General features: G+C 40.0%; 1 protein-coding gene across 2 annotated transcripts in view; it reads right to left on the reverse strand.

Moving 5' to 3' along the window:
- The window catches only part of fam171a1 (family with sequence similarity 171 member A1), a 29,610-nt gene that overhangs the window by 4,187 nt on the left and 7,886 nt on the right, over positions 1–17,537 (reverse strand). The window contains exons 2-8 of one of the 2 annotated variants that reach the window (XM_034697502.1): positions 13,869–14,096; positions 13,051–13,143; positions 8,355–8,513; positions 7,579–7,755; positions 1,867–1,983; positions 1,562–1,676; positions 338–455 (exon numbers count right to left, since the gene is read on the reverse strand). In XM_034697502.1, the coding sequence (XP_034553393.1) occupies positions 338–455; positions 1,562–1,676; positions 1,867–1,983; positions 7,579–7,755; positions 8,355–8,513; positions 13,051–13,143; positions 13,869–14,096 (1,007 nt within the window). Of the gene's footprint in view, positions 1–337; positions 456–1,561; positions 1,677–1,866; positions 1,984–7,578; positions 7,756–8,354; positions 8,514–13,050; positions 13,144–13,864; positions 14,097–17,537 lie in introns of those variants that run through there. The other variant, XM_034697503.1, reaches the window with a different exon arrangement.

The raw sequence follows: 17,537 nt of genomic DNA on the forward strand, positions 1-17,537 counted from the left end.
AGAGACCACAAAGACAGAGACATCATAAACTTTTTAAACACACCAAATGTGAAATAAGATAAACTGCAGAGGTCTAAAAACAGAACAATCAATTTATTCTGCATGGTATGAGAGACTCTTTCTGTGTGTGTAGTCTGTCGATCACCAGGAGGAGCATTAAGCGCTAAGTGTAGCACCCTCATAGAACATAGAGGGGGTTGAATTCATGCTTGATAACACTTATTAAGAATATCACTAAATCCAACCAAACACTCAGGTTTTAACTCAAGAGGCAAGCACTCTCTGTTTGATAGGCTATTTCCTGGAAATTTAACTTTTTTCCACAAGTCAGACGGACCTCGCTGCTGATGAGGTCCAGGTGTGACATGGAGGTGGCTTGGTCTCTCTTGCTGTTGTCCACACCAGAGGACATCGTCAGCTTGCGGTGTGACCCTCTCGGTTTCAAACAACGACGTCTGCAAAACACAGAGACAAGGAAGTTGTTACTATTCAATGTAGGGATTCACGATATTGAATTTTTTGCCGATATCAAATATACCGCAAAAAAATGTCCGCACACCTAATTGCAGAGATCATCAATTGCCTTCTGTATTGGAGTTAGAATACAGTATTATGGTGATACTCTTATCACATTTGTTATGTTATATTAATTTCTTTTGCAAAATAAGAAAAATACTTAAAGCTGCATATTTATTTATGACAATTGCTTTCAAACAAAACTCATAACAAAGATACATCCTACCTGAGACAATCATAACAATACCCACAACCAGGGCAAATTTGGCCAATTTCACATTTGACATAGTAAGTAAACCTAACGTCTGTTCACAGGGAACATGTGAAAAGTGTAACTGTACAGCATTAAACCCAAATTAAATACAATGGTTTACTCTTTGACAGTAAATGTGCCTAAATTAGTCAGCTACATGTGAATTACAGACTGCTGCTTAAATTCAAAATTTTATTTAAAACATGAGCCCAACATGTGTGCAGCAGCCCATTATTTTATCGGTTAATTATATTGGCAGATATCGGCATGTTGGCCGATATCCTATAGTTCATTTTAAAGCCAATATTGGACGATACACTGATAGTGTGCCGATAATATAGTGCATCCCTAAATGTGAGGAATCTGTTTGACTTTAGATTCTTCTTTGGTAAACAAATACAGAGATAAAAACAGGGATGACATTCTACAGCAGAAGTTCTTAAGACCTTACATGTGTATCAATCTTTGCATATTTGCTTTAGAGCACTGCTTATAAACTGCTCAGTCAATGAGCTTCATGCTTCACAGCATTAAAAAATCACTAAAATAAGATTCATCAATAAAATGACGTCCTTGCTCTGATGTGATGACCTTTTCTATGTTGATGCTTAAGTTCAGTCAACATCAACAGAAAGAGCCTTTATATTCCACACAACCACTCATAGGAACTGAATCATGTTATTGTTTGTTCCTGACACTAAAAAATAACGCACTGGAGTCCTGAGTCTAAGAAACAAAGCTGACAACTTCTGACAGGAATTAAGATATCGTGTGGAAAGTGTTTACACACACCTGCAGTAGTACAACAGAAGACAGAGCAGGCAGAGGAGGATGAGGGCCATCCCTCCCAGTATAGCCAGCAGAAAGACAGTGTGGTATGTGCTTATGTCCTTCGCAACCAGTGGACCTGTGGGATAGACAGGAGGGGGAAAAAAGACTGTTTAAAAAAAAAAAACACATTTCTGAAATGAAACAGGATTCACTCAGTCTTTTCTCAGTCTACATTATGTTCTACATCCAGACCATATGCAGAAACATGACTGATTTTGTTGTTTTTGCTATAAATAAAATCTGTGTCACAACAGTCGGCCTCTTACCTGAGTGTAGTGGCGACATGGCAGCTACCCAATATCCCAGCTGAGGCGCAATGTAGGTCAGACTGAGCTGGTTGCCCTCCTTCTGCACATGACCCCAACTGCTCTTTATCCAGGCACCTGTGTTTGCACACACACAATCAAAGACACAGTCACAGATGTTTAAACACATTTCAACACGTTTCTGCAGTAGAGCGATTTTTACAGTATGTTAGAAAAACAATGAAAAAGCACAGAAGCTGATCCAAACGTTCTTGTGACTGTCACTGACTGTGTACAGACACACCAGCACTCCAATAAGCCATGTGTGTTTCACCACAAATAAAGAACATAAAACCTGTTTCTAAGTAGGGTTGGAAACTTTCCATGGGAATTAACAGGAATAGACCAGCAATTTACTAAATTGTGGGTTGGCTCTTAATAGGGAACTTAAATATAGTTGGGAAAAATATATTTCAGCATAATCCTGACTAAAACAACCAGATTTCATGCAAGTACAGTTGAATATCTATGCAGAGCCATTCTCAACAAGGCTGGACAGTGATACTGAGGAGGAAGAGTCAGAGTTGGAGGTTGAGGAAGTGGACATGGAGGATATTGATGAGACCCAGGAAGAACCCATTGCCTGAAAGGGTTTAGCAAAAATGCAGAGGCTAGGCTTGAGAAGCTTGAGGGAAGATGCTTTTTTATTTGCATGTTGAATGGGACTTTGTTGGAGGCAGAGGAGCTCTTTTCTTTTAACATTTTGAATGGGACTTTGTTGGGATTGCATTTTTATCAATTTTTGAATGGGTTGGGTTGGGGGATGGGTAATACTTAACTCAACATTCATGTTTTTGTTCTTCAATGAAAGAATTGATTGTTCAATAAAATATTTTAACACATGATAAAGTTCTACTTACAAATAAATCTGTTTTAATTGTATTATTTTGGATGGATGTCTGCTTATAACAAAACAAATATTTATGCAATATGATACCTTTCCATTAAATTACCCTCAATTCCCAGTTAACTCCCATTAATTCCAATGGAAAGTTTCTAATTTGGAATATTTCCAAAATTCCCAAGCTTAACTTCCCATGGAAATTTAGCGGAAATTTTCCAACCCTTTGCAACCCTACTTCTAAGTCTTACAGATCAATCTGTTTGTGTCTGTATGATGGAGAGCAGATGGTCCAGATGAAGAACCAGCGGAAATCACATGGTCTAGAAGAATTTTTATATATCCCTACACTACTTTTTGGTCATGTATAAAATCAACTCCATGTGATAAAATGAATTCCTCCATTTCATTATACTAATCTTGATCCAGGTAGCATTAATTAGACAGAAATCATGTTAAAGTTTATGCTTATATATATATTGCCCATTACAAAGTGAGCTTACTGGATACTAGAAATGACAGTGTTCGCTTATGGTCACTAGACTCCATAAAGCTGGCTCCTGCATGCAACATCTACAGTCAAAACAATCCCAAAGGTTTAACACCTTTAGCTAAAAACCTTTTTTAGACTTATTATTCACATCTTTATGCCTTACAATGAAGCAACATGATTCAATGCTTTAAAACAGTTGTCAGAATTGCAGTTAACTTGATAAATAGCTGGTAAGATGCCGATTCAAGAGCAGCACGGTGAGAGGTTCCTGTATTTTGGCAGTTCAGAGACTAGTCACCAGAGGGCAGAGTGCTCAGTCTAATTTCAGCCTGAGTGCAGGAACACAATAGCAGTTCCAAGAGGGCCTGGACCATAGAGAAAACAAAAGAAAATGCTGCAAAGCCAAAAGACCTGATTGATTTGTAAATCTGCTCTGAGAGGAAACATCCGGTGAGAGCTACTTTGTTTCTGTGTTTGTTTACAGTAACCAGACATAAAGATTTCAAGGATCTGCAAGGATATTCAATCGAGGAGGAAGCATAAGGAAAGAGGTGGAGGATATTCAGTGAGGAAAGACAAATATAAGAGCTTGGAAAGAACAAGGAGAGGAAATAAGACTGAACAAAAAGGAGGTGTGGAGAGAAAGATAAGAGAAAAGGCACAAAAACACAGGGCTAATAGAAAGAGGAGATACTGTGTGACTCAGCAACTCACACACACACGCACACGCACACGCACGCATGCACGCACGCACACGCACGCACACACACACACACACACACACACAATGCCATGTGCCCCAGCCCTGCCCAGATTCACCCTTGTTCCACAGGAGAGTGCTCTCTCTGTGTGACTGACCCATTTAATACTGACATTTAGTGACTCTGTTCCCAGGCCTCTCGCACAAAACACCACAGACATCCCGCACACCGCCTCAACACAATGCATTATGATGTCGATAATGTCATGAAGTCAATACAGTCTGTATATTATCTTCTCCCCCCCGTTCCATTCATGCTGAGTCAACACAGCTGAGCATTGGGACTCTTTTTGTTCACAGGTAGAGATGAAGATGTCCTCTCTGCCTCACAAACTCTCCTCAGGATAAAGGTGTGTCTGTTTACACACAGGTGAACTTGATCTGTTTGTATATGACATCATTTTGCCATGCTCCGTTAACATGCAACAATATGTGAGGGGTTGTCGGTTATACAAGAGAAACAGGTTTTGTGTGTAGATATGTGTGTGTTTTTGGTTCATGTGTGGACTTTTATAAACAAACAGCGTCTTTGAGAGAGAGTGCTTTTCTCTATCTGACGTATTTCTTAAAGAAAGGCACCAGACAGATTTCATTGTTCTGTCTTTGTGTCTGTTCTTTACCCTCAGTTTAACACATACATTAACACACACTCACACATTCACGTTGGGAAGAACCAAAATCGGGAGCTGGGCCTTTCTGTTGTGTTATTTATTTGCTGGGTTGCTAAGAAACAGGGATGTAGCCCGGAGAGGGGTCCTGGGATGGCTTCTGTTGTGGAAATACTCACTGCTAAAGGCTGTGCGAAGGCTTTCAGTGTGAGTGTGAGTGTGTGAGTGTGTGTGTGTGTGTGTGTGTGTGTGTGTGTGTGTGTGTGTGTGTGTGTGTGTGTGTGTGTGTGTGTGTGTGTGTGTGTGTGTGTGTGTTCTCTTAGCTTTTATCAAAGCCCTTTTTATAAGCTCTGAATGTTGAGGCTTTAAACTGAGCCTCAAGATCCTTCAAAGTATCACAAGAGCAAAGATTGTGCAGATTGCAAAGGCTAATTAAACCAAATGCATGGTAGGAATACTTTATGGGCAGATTTAAAGGCTAATGCTAGTTTAATTAGGGCTATAACATCGTTAATGTATGACGTGTGACAGGAAGCCTATTATTCTTGTTAATGTTTAGTGACTCTGGCTCAACCCATGAAGACTGTTGGGGCAGGCCACAGCATTGAGCAGCCACTGTTGCTTTGCTCCTTGCAGTTATATGAGATATTAAAGTCCAGTGAGTATGACAGGACAAGATGAATAAAATAAAAACCAACAAGTATTTAAGTCAAGCCATCGATAAGTAAGATTACTTGAAGGAATACAATGGATTTCATTATACAGTCATCTTTTGATTATTTCATTTCTTAATTAAATTTTTTTAAATTTTGCAATCTTTTTATTGGAATTTTTCAGGGGGGGTTGCAGACACTCTGAGATTAGGGGGAAGAGGTCCAAGGAACCCAGATACAATGTTCACTGTTTAGAGGTTAAATTTTGTTCAAAGTAAGAGAGGAAGGGTTTCCAGACTTTAAAAAATACTTCAGCTGAGCCCTAAATGAAATATCTGAGTTTTTTCAAGTTTTAGATGTGCCATCACACTTGCCGCCCATTTACTATGTGATGGTGGTTCTGTGGATTTCCAGTTAGTCAAAATTAGACGTTGGGCCAGTAGCGACAAAAAGGCTGAAGCGTCACCCTGTGCGCCTGTAAGTGCAAAAACTCTGGGAACAAAGCCAAATAATGCAATAATGTGGTCAGGATGAATCTCCTTACTACAGGACAAATAGTGGAGAATGTCACAAAGATGGCCGACCAGATGGATCTTTTGATTATTTCATTTCTTAATACATACATAGTTTGGGAGAAAAAAAAATGCTCATCACAATTTACAAGGGATCAAGATGACAAATAGTTACCAAGTGTCCTAATGATCCAGTTTACTACCACAGAGGACTCAATAATTCAGTAAATATTTACATATGAAAAGCTGTGATAAAAAAAAAGTTATATTTCAGATTATTTTTTGTTTTAAGTGTCTGAAAAAAGTATTTCAAATGATTCTACTGATCCTGTCACTCTACAAGGACTCTTTCATTGTGAGAAAACCACAAAGAATTTTCCACCACATTGTCCCTCAGCACAAAATAAGTTTTTCTTCATATTTTAGGGCTTTTTTGGGGGTTTTCAAGCCACCATATTTAGTTGACTTCTTTCTCATTCATAGCTTTTTATTTAGTAACTCTTTTCTGAAAAAAACCCAACTCAGATACTTTCCAACAAACACCTTCTACCCAGCACCAACCTGCAGAGTCACACAGAGCAACAACCTTGTGCATTATTATTATTATTTTTATTATTTGTATTATTATTTTGACCATTATTTGAATTTTTGCTTTAACATATATTTATCTTATTTATTTATGTATTTATTGTATTCGCCTGATCTTGTCAATGCTACTTTATTTTCAACTTTTCTTTCCACTATTACTTATTTTATTAATTTTACTGTATTGATTTTATTTTATTTTTAAGTATTTATTTATAATCCTGCCTTTTAACATTTTACCATTGCTGTTGTTTTCTGTCTCTGTTATTTTGTGAAGCACTGGTCTGCATGTTTATATGTATGAAAGGTGCTGTATAAATAAAGTTGAGTTGAATGCAGTAAAGAACTGAGTAGCTTCAGAGACAGATATTTGTCTTAGCAAGTTGGTGGAGACTCAACCAGAGCTCGAAGTAAAGTGAATACTGTTGGTCTGTGTTAGCTGGATGTGAAGACAAACAACTGTTTGTTTTAATCTCTCCATGTCAACTTACTATGTGGTTATTGATCTAAGTGTTGTGATAACAGCTCACTCCTGCTGCTCTGTTGCACTACTTACGACTGACTGACTACTATAAATATTTCAGCTCTACATCAGCCTGCTCAGCACAACTTATTTCCTTGTCCTCACAGAGCCTTTTCCTCCTCTGGCTCAGCACAGACATAGCATGGAGACACACCATGAGTGGAAATGTGAGACTAATGTACAGAGAAAGACGTTCAGTAGTGGAGACACGTCTGACTCAACTGATGATCTAACCGCTGTCTTTCAGCTCGGCCTGTCCATGAGGAACTGGGTGTGTCACTATTCGGGACATCTGACACTGCAGGTTTATGATAGCTCAGGATTTAACCATGCTCTAGCATTAATAGCATACACAGTCCAGTCTTGTCCTTGTAACAGTGTTCATGTTTTGTACTGAAGATTAATGTGGCGCCACATGTTGGTTATTTTTTTATGGCCTCATGAATAAATGCATTCATCACTGTAAGACTCTGTTACAAGTTGTGGCCTGACTGTACTGGGTGACTACACACAAGGTTTGTATTATTGCCCATATTCTATTAATATCATAAATCATTCCCCAATGAAAGCAGCTCTCAATTGTAAAGAAGCACTTTTTAAAAAGAGTCACAATTTTTGAGGAAAACACAAACACAAAATTGTAAAAAAAAAACTGTGTAACAAGTTAGAAAAGCTTTCATGTTTCAGTCAGTACGTACCCAAGCGAGGGTCAAATCTCCAGGCAGGGATGTGATCATTTTCATTCAGGCCACTGTCGTCCGGCAAGGGAACGGAGACCGTGATTGGCTCGTTCACCTGCAGCTCCGCTCCATCACTGGCCAATAAATGAACCGAGATGGCTGCCACAGGAGTCAACTCGAACCTCTTCTCTGTCCCTGTGAGAGAAGCAGGAGGGTGTGAGAGAGTCAAAATGCAGCAGAAAGGAAAGGGAAGTGGAGAAAGGTGCACAGGAGAGGGAGCAGTGAAAGGAGGAGACACCAGGGGGGGTGTAACATTAAAAAAAAATTAAAAAGAGTTGTCAGAGGAAAGACAGACAGGAAAGAAAACAAGGGAAGGACAGGAAAGAAGGAAACAGGGTGGAGAGTGAAAAATCTGTGCGGAAAGAGTCAAGCATGCCTGTGCTGTCTGGAGGGAGAAGGTACGAGCTGTAAGGGAGGGGGGCTTTTGAGGAGTATTCAAGCTGAAGGAGGAAGACACACCAATTCATACAACACACTAGAACACATCGAGATGAGGCTGTCTGAAAGCATGCGGGCACACTCACAGGGGTTATTGTGTTTCAGGAGGTCAGATACAGAGGCCTCTCCAGGGTAGGAACTCTCTGATGTACCACTGCCTCTCCCTCACCCCTCCTCCCAGCAGCCTTCTACCACTGATGTCTCTAGCTTCAACTCTCCTTGGGCCCTGTTTCTACACATTTTAAACTCTTCCCTCTATGTTTTATTGTGTTACAATTCATCTGCACGGGTCTCACCTGTGCTGTTGCCGCTGAGGACCTGCAGGTGTGGGAAGTGCTGGATGTGAAGGGGGGAGCTCGTCACGGTGAGCAGAGCGGTGAGGTTTGCGTAGGAAGTGTTGGAAGGAAGAGTCAGAGCTCTGCGCTGGAAATGCACACTGGGCTGCCTCCTGAAGCCTGGAAGAGTAACAGACAGAGGCTGTCAGAAACAACAGACACATCAAATCTAGTTTTCTCGAGATCTCCAAGATTTTTCTTGCATTCTTATGCCTTAGTTGAAAATTCAGACACGTAAAACAAAGGGGGTAGAGGGGGTTGCACACACACAAACGATCTGATGGGTATTTTGCAGCTGACTGGCAGTAGTCTTAGACCATCAAGCAACTGAAAAAAATAATATATGTATCTGTTAACAGTACTCTCAAGATATTGGGATAATAGGCTGCAATATGATACAACACAATATGAGATGACAGGACATGATACTGTAGGATACATCGTGTCGAAGAGATTTGACTTTTGGAATAAGTGTAGGGCTTATAAAAAATATTAGATCAAAGAGAATTGATAAACTTGAGATTGATAAACTTTACTAGGGGTGGCACCAAATAGTCATATATTTAACCATTCATTTTAACGAGCCTTGGTCGACTGCCAATCTCATAGTCAAACATTTGCATATGAAACATGGATCATTCCATTCAAACCATGGGGGTGCTCAATGTCTAATTTTACATTATTTTCCTGTTTCCCGTAAAAATAGTGTCTGATACAGCCTATTTTGATATAAATACATACTTATTTAATGTAATTCTGAGAACAGCTTTTGAAGTGTTAAATCTCCTTAAAGTGGTAATTAAATCTCCCCTGGTAATTAAAGGTGGACCATTTAGCGGGACCTGTGGAGCAGACGTACCTCAGCTGGCCTTTAAATCTTTCTATGTTCATGGCAGCTCAAAATGTCTGGAAAAAAACTTCATTTGATCCTAAAAATAGTGATGAAGATGAGCAGCTTCATGAAGAGGGCTGTGAGATCAAGGATTACCGGACCACACAAAAACTGTGCGGGGCTAAAAGAACGAGGAGGGATACCCCAAGCTGCGCGAAGCCACAAAAACAATCCACGGCATCCCATCCACCTCCACGCCATCAGAGAGGATATTCTCAAAGACAGGATTTACAGTCAACAACGCAAGGAGCGCACTTCTGCCCGTAAACACGATAGTTTTCCTCACGTACAATTTGAAAAGACTCAAGCGGACAAAGACACGATGAAAGACTGTTTTAAAAGGTACTGTTCAGAGATTTAAAAACCCTTTAGCTGGTTCAGGTCTGATTTTGAACATTATACAAATGTTTAGCCTTAAGTTGGACAAACTACCCACTGAAGTGCTGCTCTCTGCTGTACTAACACTGTTTAAATATCTCCTGATTTCTTATTCTATAACGGCGCATTGTTCGATGTTTAATGGATGGTGGCCTTATTTGAGTTTTCTCTCCTTCATCACCTCTTTGTTTTTGCGTGCAATATAGATTTTAAAAATCTAAATTTTATACTGTTTTTATACTTTTATAATATTCTGTTGTCCCTTTTACTTTAAGCTATGAGTCTCTTAATTGTAAATTGTTATGTGTAATATTGTCATGCGGTCACCATCATGCAGACTTTGGGTCAATAAGGAAAAACCAACAAATATTTGACTATTTGTTGACCATAGACAAAAGCTGACAAATCAGATTCGACTAAGCAAATCCTTAGTCGGGGTCACCCCTACACTTTACTGAGGTAGTTGACATATCACCTTGCAGGAAAAATGATACAATTAATGTGTATAAATGTATATACATACAAACGACTATAAACATTTCCCATTTTCATTTTCTCATTAAGTTCAAGTGAGAAATCTGACGAAAATCTTAAAGCATCAGTCTGCCTCTAATGCTGCTTCAAGACGCTAAACAACTCATATTTCTACTCCTTTCCTTTTCCCGATACCTTTATATAAATTAATCAATCAAACTAGACTTAAAAGGAAGCGACTCCAGATTGATACAGAGCGGTTAAAGCCACACTCGCCTCCTGCATGATGCTTCTTTATGCTGTTTTTGCAGTGAAATCAATCGTTTCCTTTTCATTTCTCCTCATCCAGTCTCTGTAGCAATAAACAAATTACAGAAAACAGCAATAAACAGTCAAAAACTGCATGTAACTCGACTCAGCAAGGTGATGTCATTGTGATCCGACTGTGAGTGCACATTCCTGAGCAGTGAGGCACACATCCAGCTGTGTATGAGCGTTCAAACTGTGTTAGTGTTTCAGGTTGCACTATACATACATTTTGGCCTCTGCAGTGTGTGCATCTTTTAACTTCAGAGTTCATGTTGAGGCTCTTTTTTAATGCAATAAATTCAGGTGTGAATGTTCTTTCCTTCTGTTTTTGTGAAAGGAAATGACCCTTTTTCTGTTCTTCGTGCACTTCCTCAACTCTTTTTGTCTCTTTTCCCTCCACTTTCCTCTCACCTCATCTGTTCCTCCTTCTGTTGGACACTGCTCTGCCCATCCCCCCTTTTCACTCTAACTGCTCCACCCACAACCCCACTCTTCAGCACATACTGTATCAACCTCCTCCTCCTCCTCCTCCTCCTCCTCCTCTTCCCCCTCTTTTATTCTCTTTCCTCGTGCCACATGCCGGGGTTCATCACTCCCCTGGGCACCCAAGTTCACATCATCGTGACGAACAATGTGTGTCAGACAGAGGGCATAAACTCGGCTTGGCTCGGACACGTGCTGTGGGCAGTGTGTGTACTCAAGATGTTAACGGTGTCTGTCTCTTCATGTGTGCTGTGTCTAAACTTTTTTTTTTTTTTTGCTGAAATGTTAAATTACTCCCGTCTGTCATATAAACACAAAAGGCCCAGCAGACAAAAGAGACTCTATTGATTCTGCCTGAGTGAGAAAACCTTATCTAATATAATTACACAAACCCTAACAAAGAGGCAGACCAACATGATTTACGTGTGTGTGTGTGTGTGTGTGTGTGTGTGTGTGTGTGTGTGTGTGTGTGTGTGTGTGTGTGTGTGTGTGTGTGTGTAAACAGAGAAGGGCGGAGCATTATCTCTTATGCTAGAACTCACTCAATAGTAGGCAATTTAATTTATAGGTTGCTCAAACATTTATTTAAATTCATAAATTATGAAAACAGTTAATTAACAGTTAGTTTTTGTTTGTTATTGCATTGGTGCAAATAAAGATTAGAAATATCAATCTTGTTTTGATTTATTGTGTTCAACTGTCATGCATTTGCAGCACACATCCTGTTTATTTATTTGTTTTGGCGTTCTGCCCCGTGTTTTCGTTGTTGTGGATGTTTTGTATGCGTTTCTGAAATGCTGCCTCAAGCAGGAAATGTTTTTGGCAGTTCCAGCCTATTTGCACCATTCACCCTTGTCAGCCACCATACAAAACCAAGAATGACTAAGCAGTCATCACTTCAAAATCTGTCTCGTTAAAGCCAATCGGAATTCGAACATCATTTTTGATTAGATGACTGAAATAAGGTCTGCAGTAAACACAAGCTGCAGACATATTTATGTTTTGTTTAAAGCTCCAGTGAGAAACTTTAAGTTTTTTTTTTATTTTGGTGCCCTCAGGGAATAAAGTTGTACTTTTTATGTCTTTACAGATCTTATCCACTGGTCAGGTCCAAGTGGTGTTATCTGATGAAAAATCTCCTCCTGCAGTTAAATGTATCACTCACTGTTAATCTTTGCTGTGGAAATGTAAACAAAGGCTTTGTCGTGGCAAACTCTCTGGGTGTTTTTAAAAGTAAATTTAAGACTTACCTTTTTAATCTAGCTTTTAATTTGGAGTAATTTATTTTTAGACCTGGACTGCATTATTATTTTCATTACTATTTTAATCATTATATTTATCTTATTTAATTATTTATTTATCTATTTTATTTATTGTATTCATCTGATCTTGTAAGCGCTACCTTATTTTCTAACTTTTCTTTCCACTAATACTTATTTCATTAATTTTACTGTATTGATTTTATCTTATTTTTAAATATTTTACTTATAATCCTGCCTTTTGTAATTTTACCATTGCTGTTGTTTTCTGCCTCTCTGTTATTCTGTGTAGCATTTTGGGCTGCATGTTTTTATGTATGAAAGGTGCTTTATAAATAAAGTTGAGTTGAGTGTCTGCAGTGTGCTTTTAATCTCCTCATGTGACATCGACCCTGTGGCAGTGGATTCAGACATCAAAAATAACTAAATAGAAGTATTTGCTCTTGTCACTGATGGTCCCATTTGTTATAGTGGACCATATTGAGGCATCAGTATAAGTGTTAGACTCCTCACAGGAGCTTTCACAACATAAAGGCTTTTAAATTCACAGGTGGAATATTTTATGTCTCAATGAGATAGTTGGGGAAAAAAAAGTCTTAATGACAACAAAAGTTTTTGAGGACATTAAAAGTCACCCCCCTAGGCAAAGGCAAGTCAGAGGCTTATTTGTGATAGTTTTGAAGTCATGCTTGTTTTTCGTTTAGAACCTAGCATTAGATTTTGACTTATGGCAATTATCATAGAATCAATCACAGAAGTGGTGCTCATTTATTTCAGATCCTCCCTGCAGCACTCTTTGAGCTGTGTGCGTGTCTATACAGCTAATTAGATTTAAAATGATCCATATACACACAGTGGTTACCTTGTAAGCCTGAAACTATCTCCACCACGTCTTCATACACCGTCAGAGTAGCAGCTCTCTCTGGCAGCAGGTCCAGGCTGATGGAGGAAAAAACTGCAACACAAACAAACCACATGAAGTGTACACAAAACATTAACAGATGAAATGAATGCATCAGATGAAAGGCAACAGCTATCTGACCACTTTGCTGATCACCATCAGACATAACAAGTCATTAAACCATCTTTATACATTTTTAATCTGTATGCTTTCATCCTGGCAGCTCTGCAGGACACGAGTCTGACCCAGAGAACTGCACTCCTTTCCTCTTCCTTCCTTCCTTTCACTCCTCCATTGTTCAGAACTGGTAAGCGTGATAATCCAATTGGCTGCCGTTCCGTTGGCTCATAATAACCACCCCACCCCACAGTCCACTCACTCAGACACACACACTGTACTGCAGCCTCTTGGGAGGTATTTAGTGTGGGTGAGAGTGTGTGTGTGTGTGTGTGTGTGTGTGTGTGTGTGTGTGTGTGTGTGTGTGTGTGTGTGTGTGTGTGTGTGTGTGTTAGTGAAAGGGAAGCTTAAGCAGCCCCCTCGCTGGGTTTTGGCATCTATTGTAATACATTAGTAATGGAGCACTCCACTCATTAGCTCCCACACCTGGCACACACTTTTACACTCACACAATTGTTATTTGAAAGCAACACATACATTACATTACAGCTGATATCAAGATCAATAACCCGAAAGCCAACACGCAAAATCTAAATGTAGCTTTCTCAGATTATCCCACCTGTATCTCTCTCACGCTCTCTCCCACTCCCATACACACCTACCAGGTAATCTGGAGGGACTCCAGGGCACTGAGTTTGGCACATATCCCTGTTTGGTTGCAGTGACGACCAAAGGTGTCCCAAGGCGATAGGCGAAGCGCAGGTAGGTGTTGCCGTCAGCTGATGAGGTTTCCGTGGTTACAGGAGTGTGGTTGGCAAAGAGCTGTATGCTGGCTCCTCCCAGGGGCTGCTGGGTGCTGGCATCGCTCAGGTGAACCTTCAGAGTCACCTCTGTGAACAAACGAGGGAGTTTACAGAGCTGGATGTAAATGAGAGAGCTTCTGTGAAGAGACTGCAGCAAATTCAACCATAACCAGGCCTGATATACAGACAGACAACACACTGGTGTTATAATTAAAGCCTCCAAAAATACACTTGTGTATTTAACAGAGTTTTTGTTTGGGTTCCAGACCCTTTGCCACCAATCCAGACAGCTTTCTACATCACAGCCAATCACAAAGAGACAGCCGTCTGACTGTTTCCTGGACTCTTTCCAGCTGCACTTCCTCTCTAAAACAATGGACCATTTCCCGCTCTCAAAGAAGCCTTGGACAAATGGAAAAACAAGCACATATAAACACCCATTCTAATGGAGAGGAGGAATAAAGACTTCAACACAGATTGACTGTTGATTGCGGGAGGGCTCACAGTGAAGATGTCTTTAAAGCAGGAAGAACAAGGGGGGGCGGTGTATACTACACTGAGGGATAATAAAATCTTGGTTACATGCTGTGCCAGACTGATTTTGATTTTGAGACTTGTTTCATGGTGTAAAAAAGGCTTGTTGAAGTCTACAACTATGGTGTAAAGACAAGAGGATGATGAAACTGAGTTACTTAGCCATGGAGGGAAGTAAACATGTTTCCATTCAAATGTGTATGATAATATTCACAGTGCAGGGAAATCAATTATATTCTCTTTGATTGATCTTCTAGAGATCAAGCTTCCAATTACTAAAGGTGCATTTCGACCAAGAGTTCCGTGGTCTTTTTTTACCCCAGAACTACTTTCCGCGGAACTAAAAGGTTCCTGTGCCCCCATTGTTGTCTGCGTTTCGACCGGGGGCTGAAGTTCTGGGTAGATTGTGCAAATCAGGCCAGTGACGTATGGAGAAAAAAAATTATACTAAATAATATTTTGAAATCTTAATAAAAAACAAAACTAGTATGCATTCCCAGGAACTCCCTCTGTGTTTCAACAACTGTGTAAACGCCACAAACACTGTTACGTTCAACCGAAAGTCCCAGGACCTTTGAAAAGTACTACCCCACCAATCAGGGGCTTTTTAGGGGGGAGATTATCTACCCCTGAACTAAATTTAGACCCTGGTTCCTCTGGTCGAAACGCACGTAGTTCAGGGGTAAAATCCCTAGTTCCGGGGTAAAGTTCCTGCGGTGGAAAAACGCCTTATGTATCATACTAAACTAGACCGGACCACTTGGTGGAAAAGCAGCTTCAGGGGTGAGAATTACAGGACACTTATAGGATACAATAAAATGCACAATACATTTCCCACAATATGAAAATATCGCAATACAGTGACACTGCAATAATTGATAAATAATACATCACCATATCTGAAGAATACATCAGGTAATACAGGAAATACAATGTGAGGAGTCATAAAGTAGTGACATGGTAAGTTAAATTAAAAGGGTGATCTTTTAAGAGCATCATATTATTTATTTTATATTGGTATTTGACATCAGCAGTACCTAGGGTTGCAAAGGGGTGGAACATTTCCTGTAAATTTCCGGAAAGTTAAGCTTGGGAATTTTGGTAATATTCCAAATTGTAAACTTTCCACTGGAATTAATGGGAGTTAACTGGGAATTGAGGGTAATTTAATGGAAAGGTATCATACCCAAGCATAAATATTTGTTTTGTTATAAGCAGACATCCATCCAAAACAATACAATTAAATTTGATATGTGTAAGTTAAACATTAGTACCATACATCAAATTTGTTAAATATATTACCACATAATATCATCACTTCGCTCTGTGTAGTCCACAGGCTCAAAGGTTTGGCTTCAATAGTCTTGAGCTCTGGGCTCAAAAGTGTGGTCCAGGATTCTAGAAATCATCTGTGCATGTGATGGAGGAATGCACAGTGCATTTAGGGGGCATGGTCTCAATAGCCCTGCAGTAAGCAGTGTGCTATGTGCATGTGATTGAGGAATAGCATATATATTCAACTGCACTTGCATGAAATCTGCTATGCTAAAATATATTTCCCCCCCTATATTTAAATTCCCTATTAAGAGCCAACCTTCAATTTAGTAAAATCCTGTTAATTCCAATGGAAAGTTTCTCACTTTGAAAATTCACAGAATTTTGCAACCCTAGCAATACCATAATAGTATTGACAAGTCAGGTTGTTGATGTATTGCTGAGGATATCAAATTCAAACTCATAACAAATAAATACAAAAACGTCCCTGAAGCAGAGTTTAAGTTAAAGATTTGCTTCTAAGATGAAGTTGAGTATGAGTGTTAAAATGTTTTTAAATACTCAGTGCAGATACTGAAACTTGGTTACATGTACTTAGATTGCTTTACACCAGTGCCAAAGTGTGCACACATCTGTTTACTTCTCTGTAGAGAGGCTATATTTCAAAACACCGCAAACCAGAAAAACAAACAAAAGGTCAATTTCAGCTTCAGATCCCCAAACGTATAATAAAAAAGCAAACTTGGTTATAGAAACGCTATAATTTAACATCTACACAAACCCAAACTCTCCCTCTGTCTTTGCACACATGACAACCGAAACTGTTTGATCATTGGCTGCTCACTGACCCACGGTGACCTTTCAATTAAGGCTGAAAAGTCATCTCCCTGGACCATAACCTGCCCGCCTCCCCCAAACTTAATTCAACTGAATTTTGTCGTAACTCTTTCTTGTAACCCAACCCACCGTGACATACACGGGCTAACACATACATTCATACCCCTGGGCTAGACGGATCCCCTCCTCCCACACTCAAGGACCCTGTGCCTGGTGAGAAACCTCTCTGACAATCTGCTCAGAGTTCAGCCTGGGTGCAGACTCCCCCTTCAAAAAAAACAACAGGACTGTTGATACTGAAATCATACCTTTGCTAGGCTCTAAGTTAAGTGGTGTTTTGTATGTGGCGAAGTTTGGCAGACTTTCGTGTCAATCTTAAACCAAACACATCATTACCCAGAGAGGTCGGGTGTGAAGATCTGCTCTGTGGCTGCTTCCTGACCCTTCTCTTCATTCCTCCTCATTATTACATTTGCACAGCAGAGGATGGGAAAAAACAAAAAGACGGCTGGATTTCCCCTTGACAGAAACTCCCTATCCTATTAAGATTTGGTGTGTGTGTGTGTGTGTGTGTGTGTGTGTGTGTGTGTGTGTGTGTGTGTGTGTGTGTGTGTGTGTGTGTGTGTGTGTGTGTGTGTGTGTGTGTGTGTGTGTGTGTGTGTGTGTGCGCGTGCGTGTGTGCGTGTGTGCGTGCGTGCGTGCGTGCGTGCGTTTCTCTGTGAGCTGACCTCACTTCCTGTCCCACTCCCACTGATATGCTCTTAGGGGTACCAGCTGTGCTCACTTTAAAAAGAAGTCCCCTGGGAGACCCCTGACTGACAAATGCAGCAGTCCCCTCCCAATCCTCATCCAATAAATCAGCTCTGTTGTGACATCATTGTT

The sequence above is a fragment of the Notolabrus celidotus genome, chromosome 12 (genome assembly GCF_009762535.1).
Source record: "Notolabrus celidotus isolate fNotCel1 chromosome 12, fNotCel1.pri, whole genome shotgun sequence".
Taxonomy (NCBI): domain Eukaryota; kingdom Metazoa; phylum Chordata; class Actinopteri; order Labriformes; family Labridae; genus Notolabrus; species Notolabrus celidotus.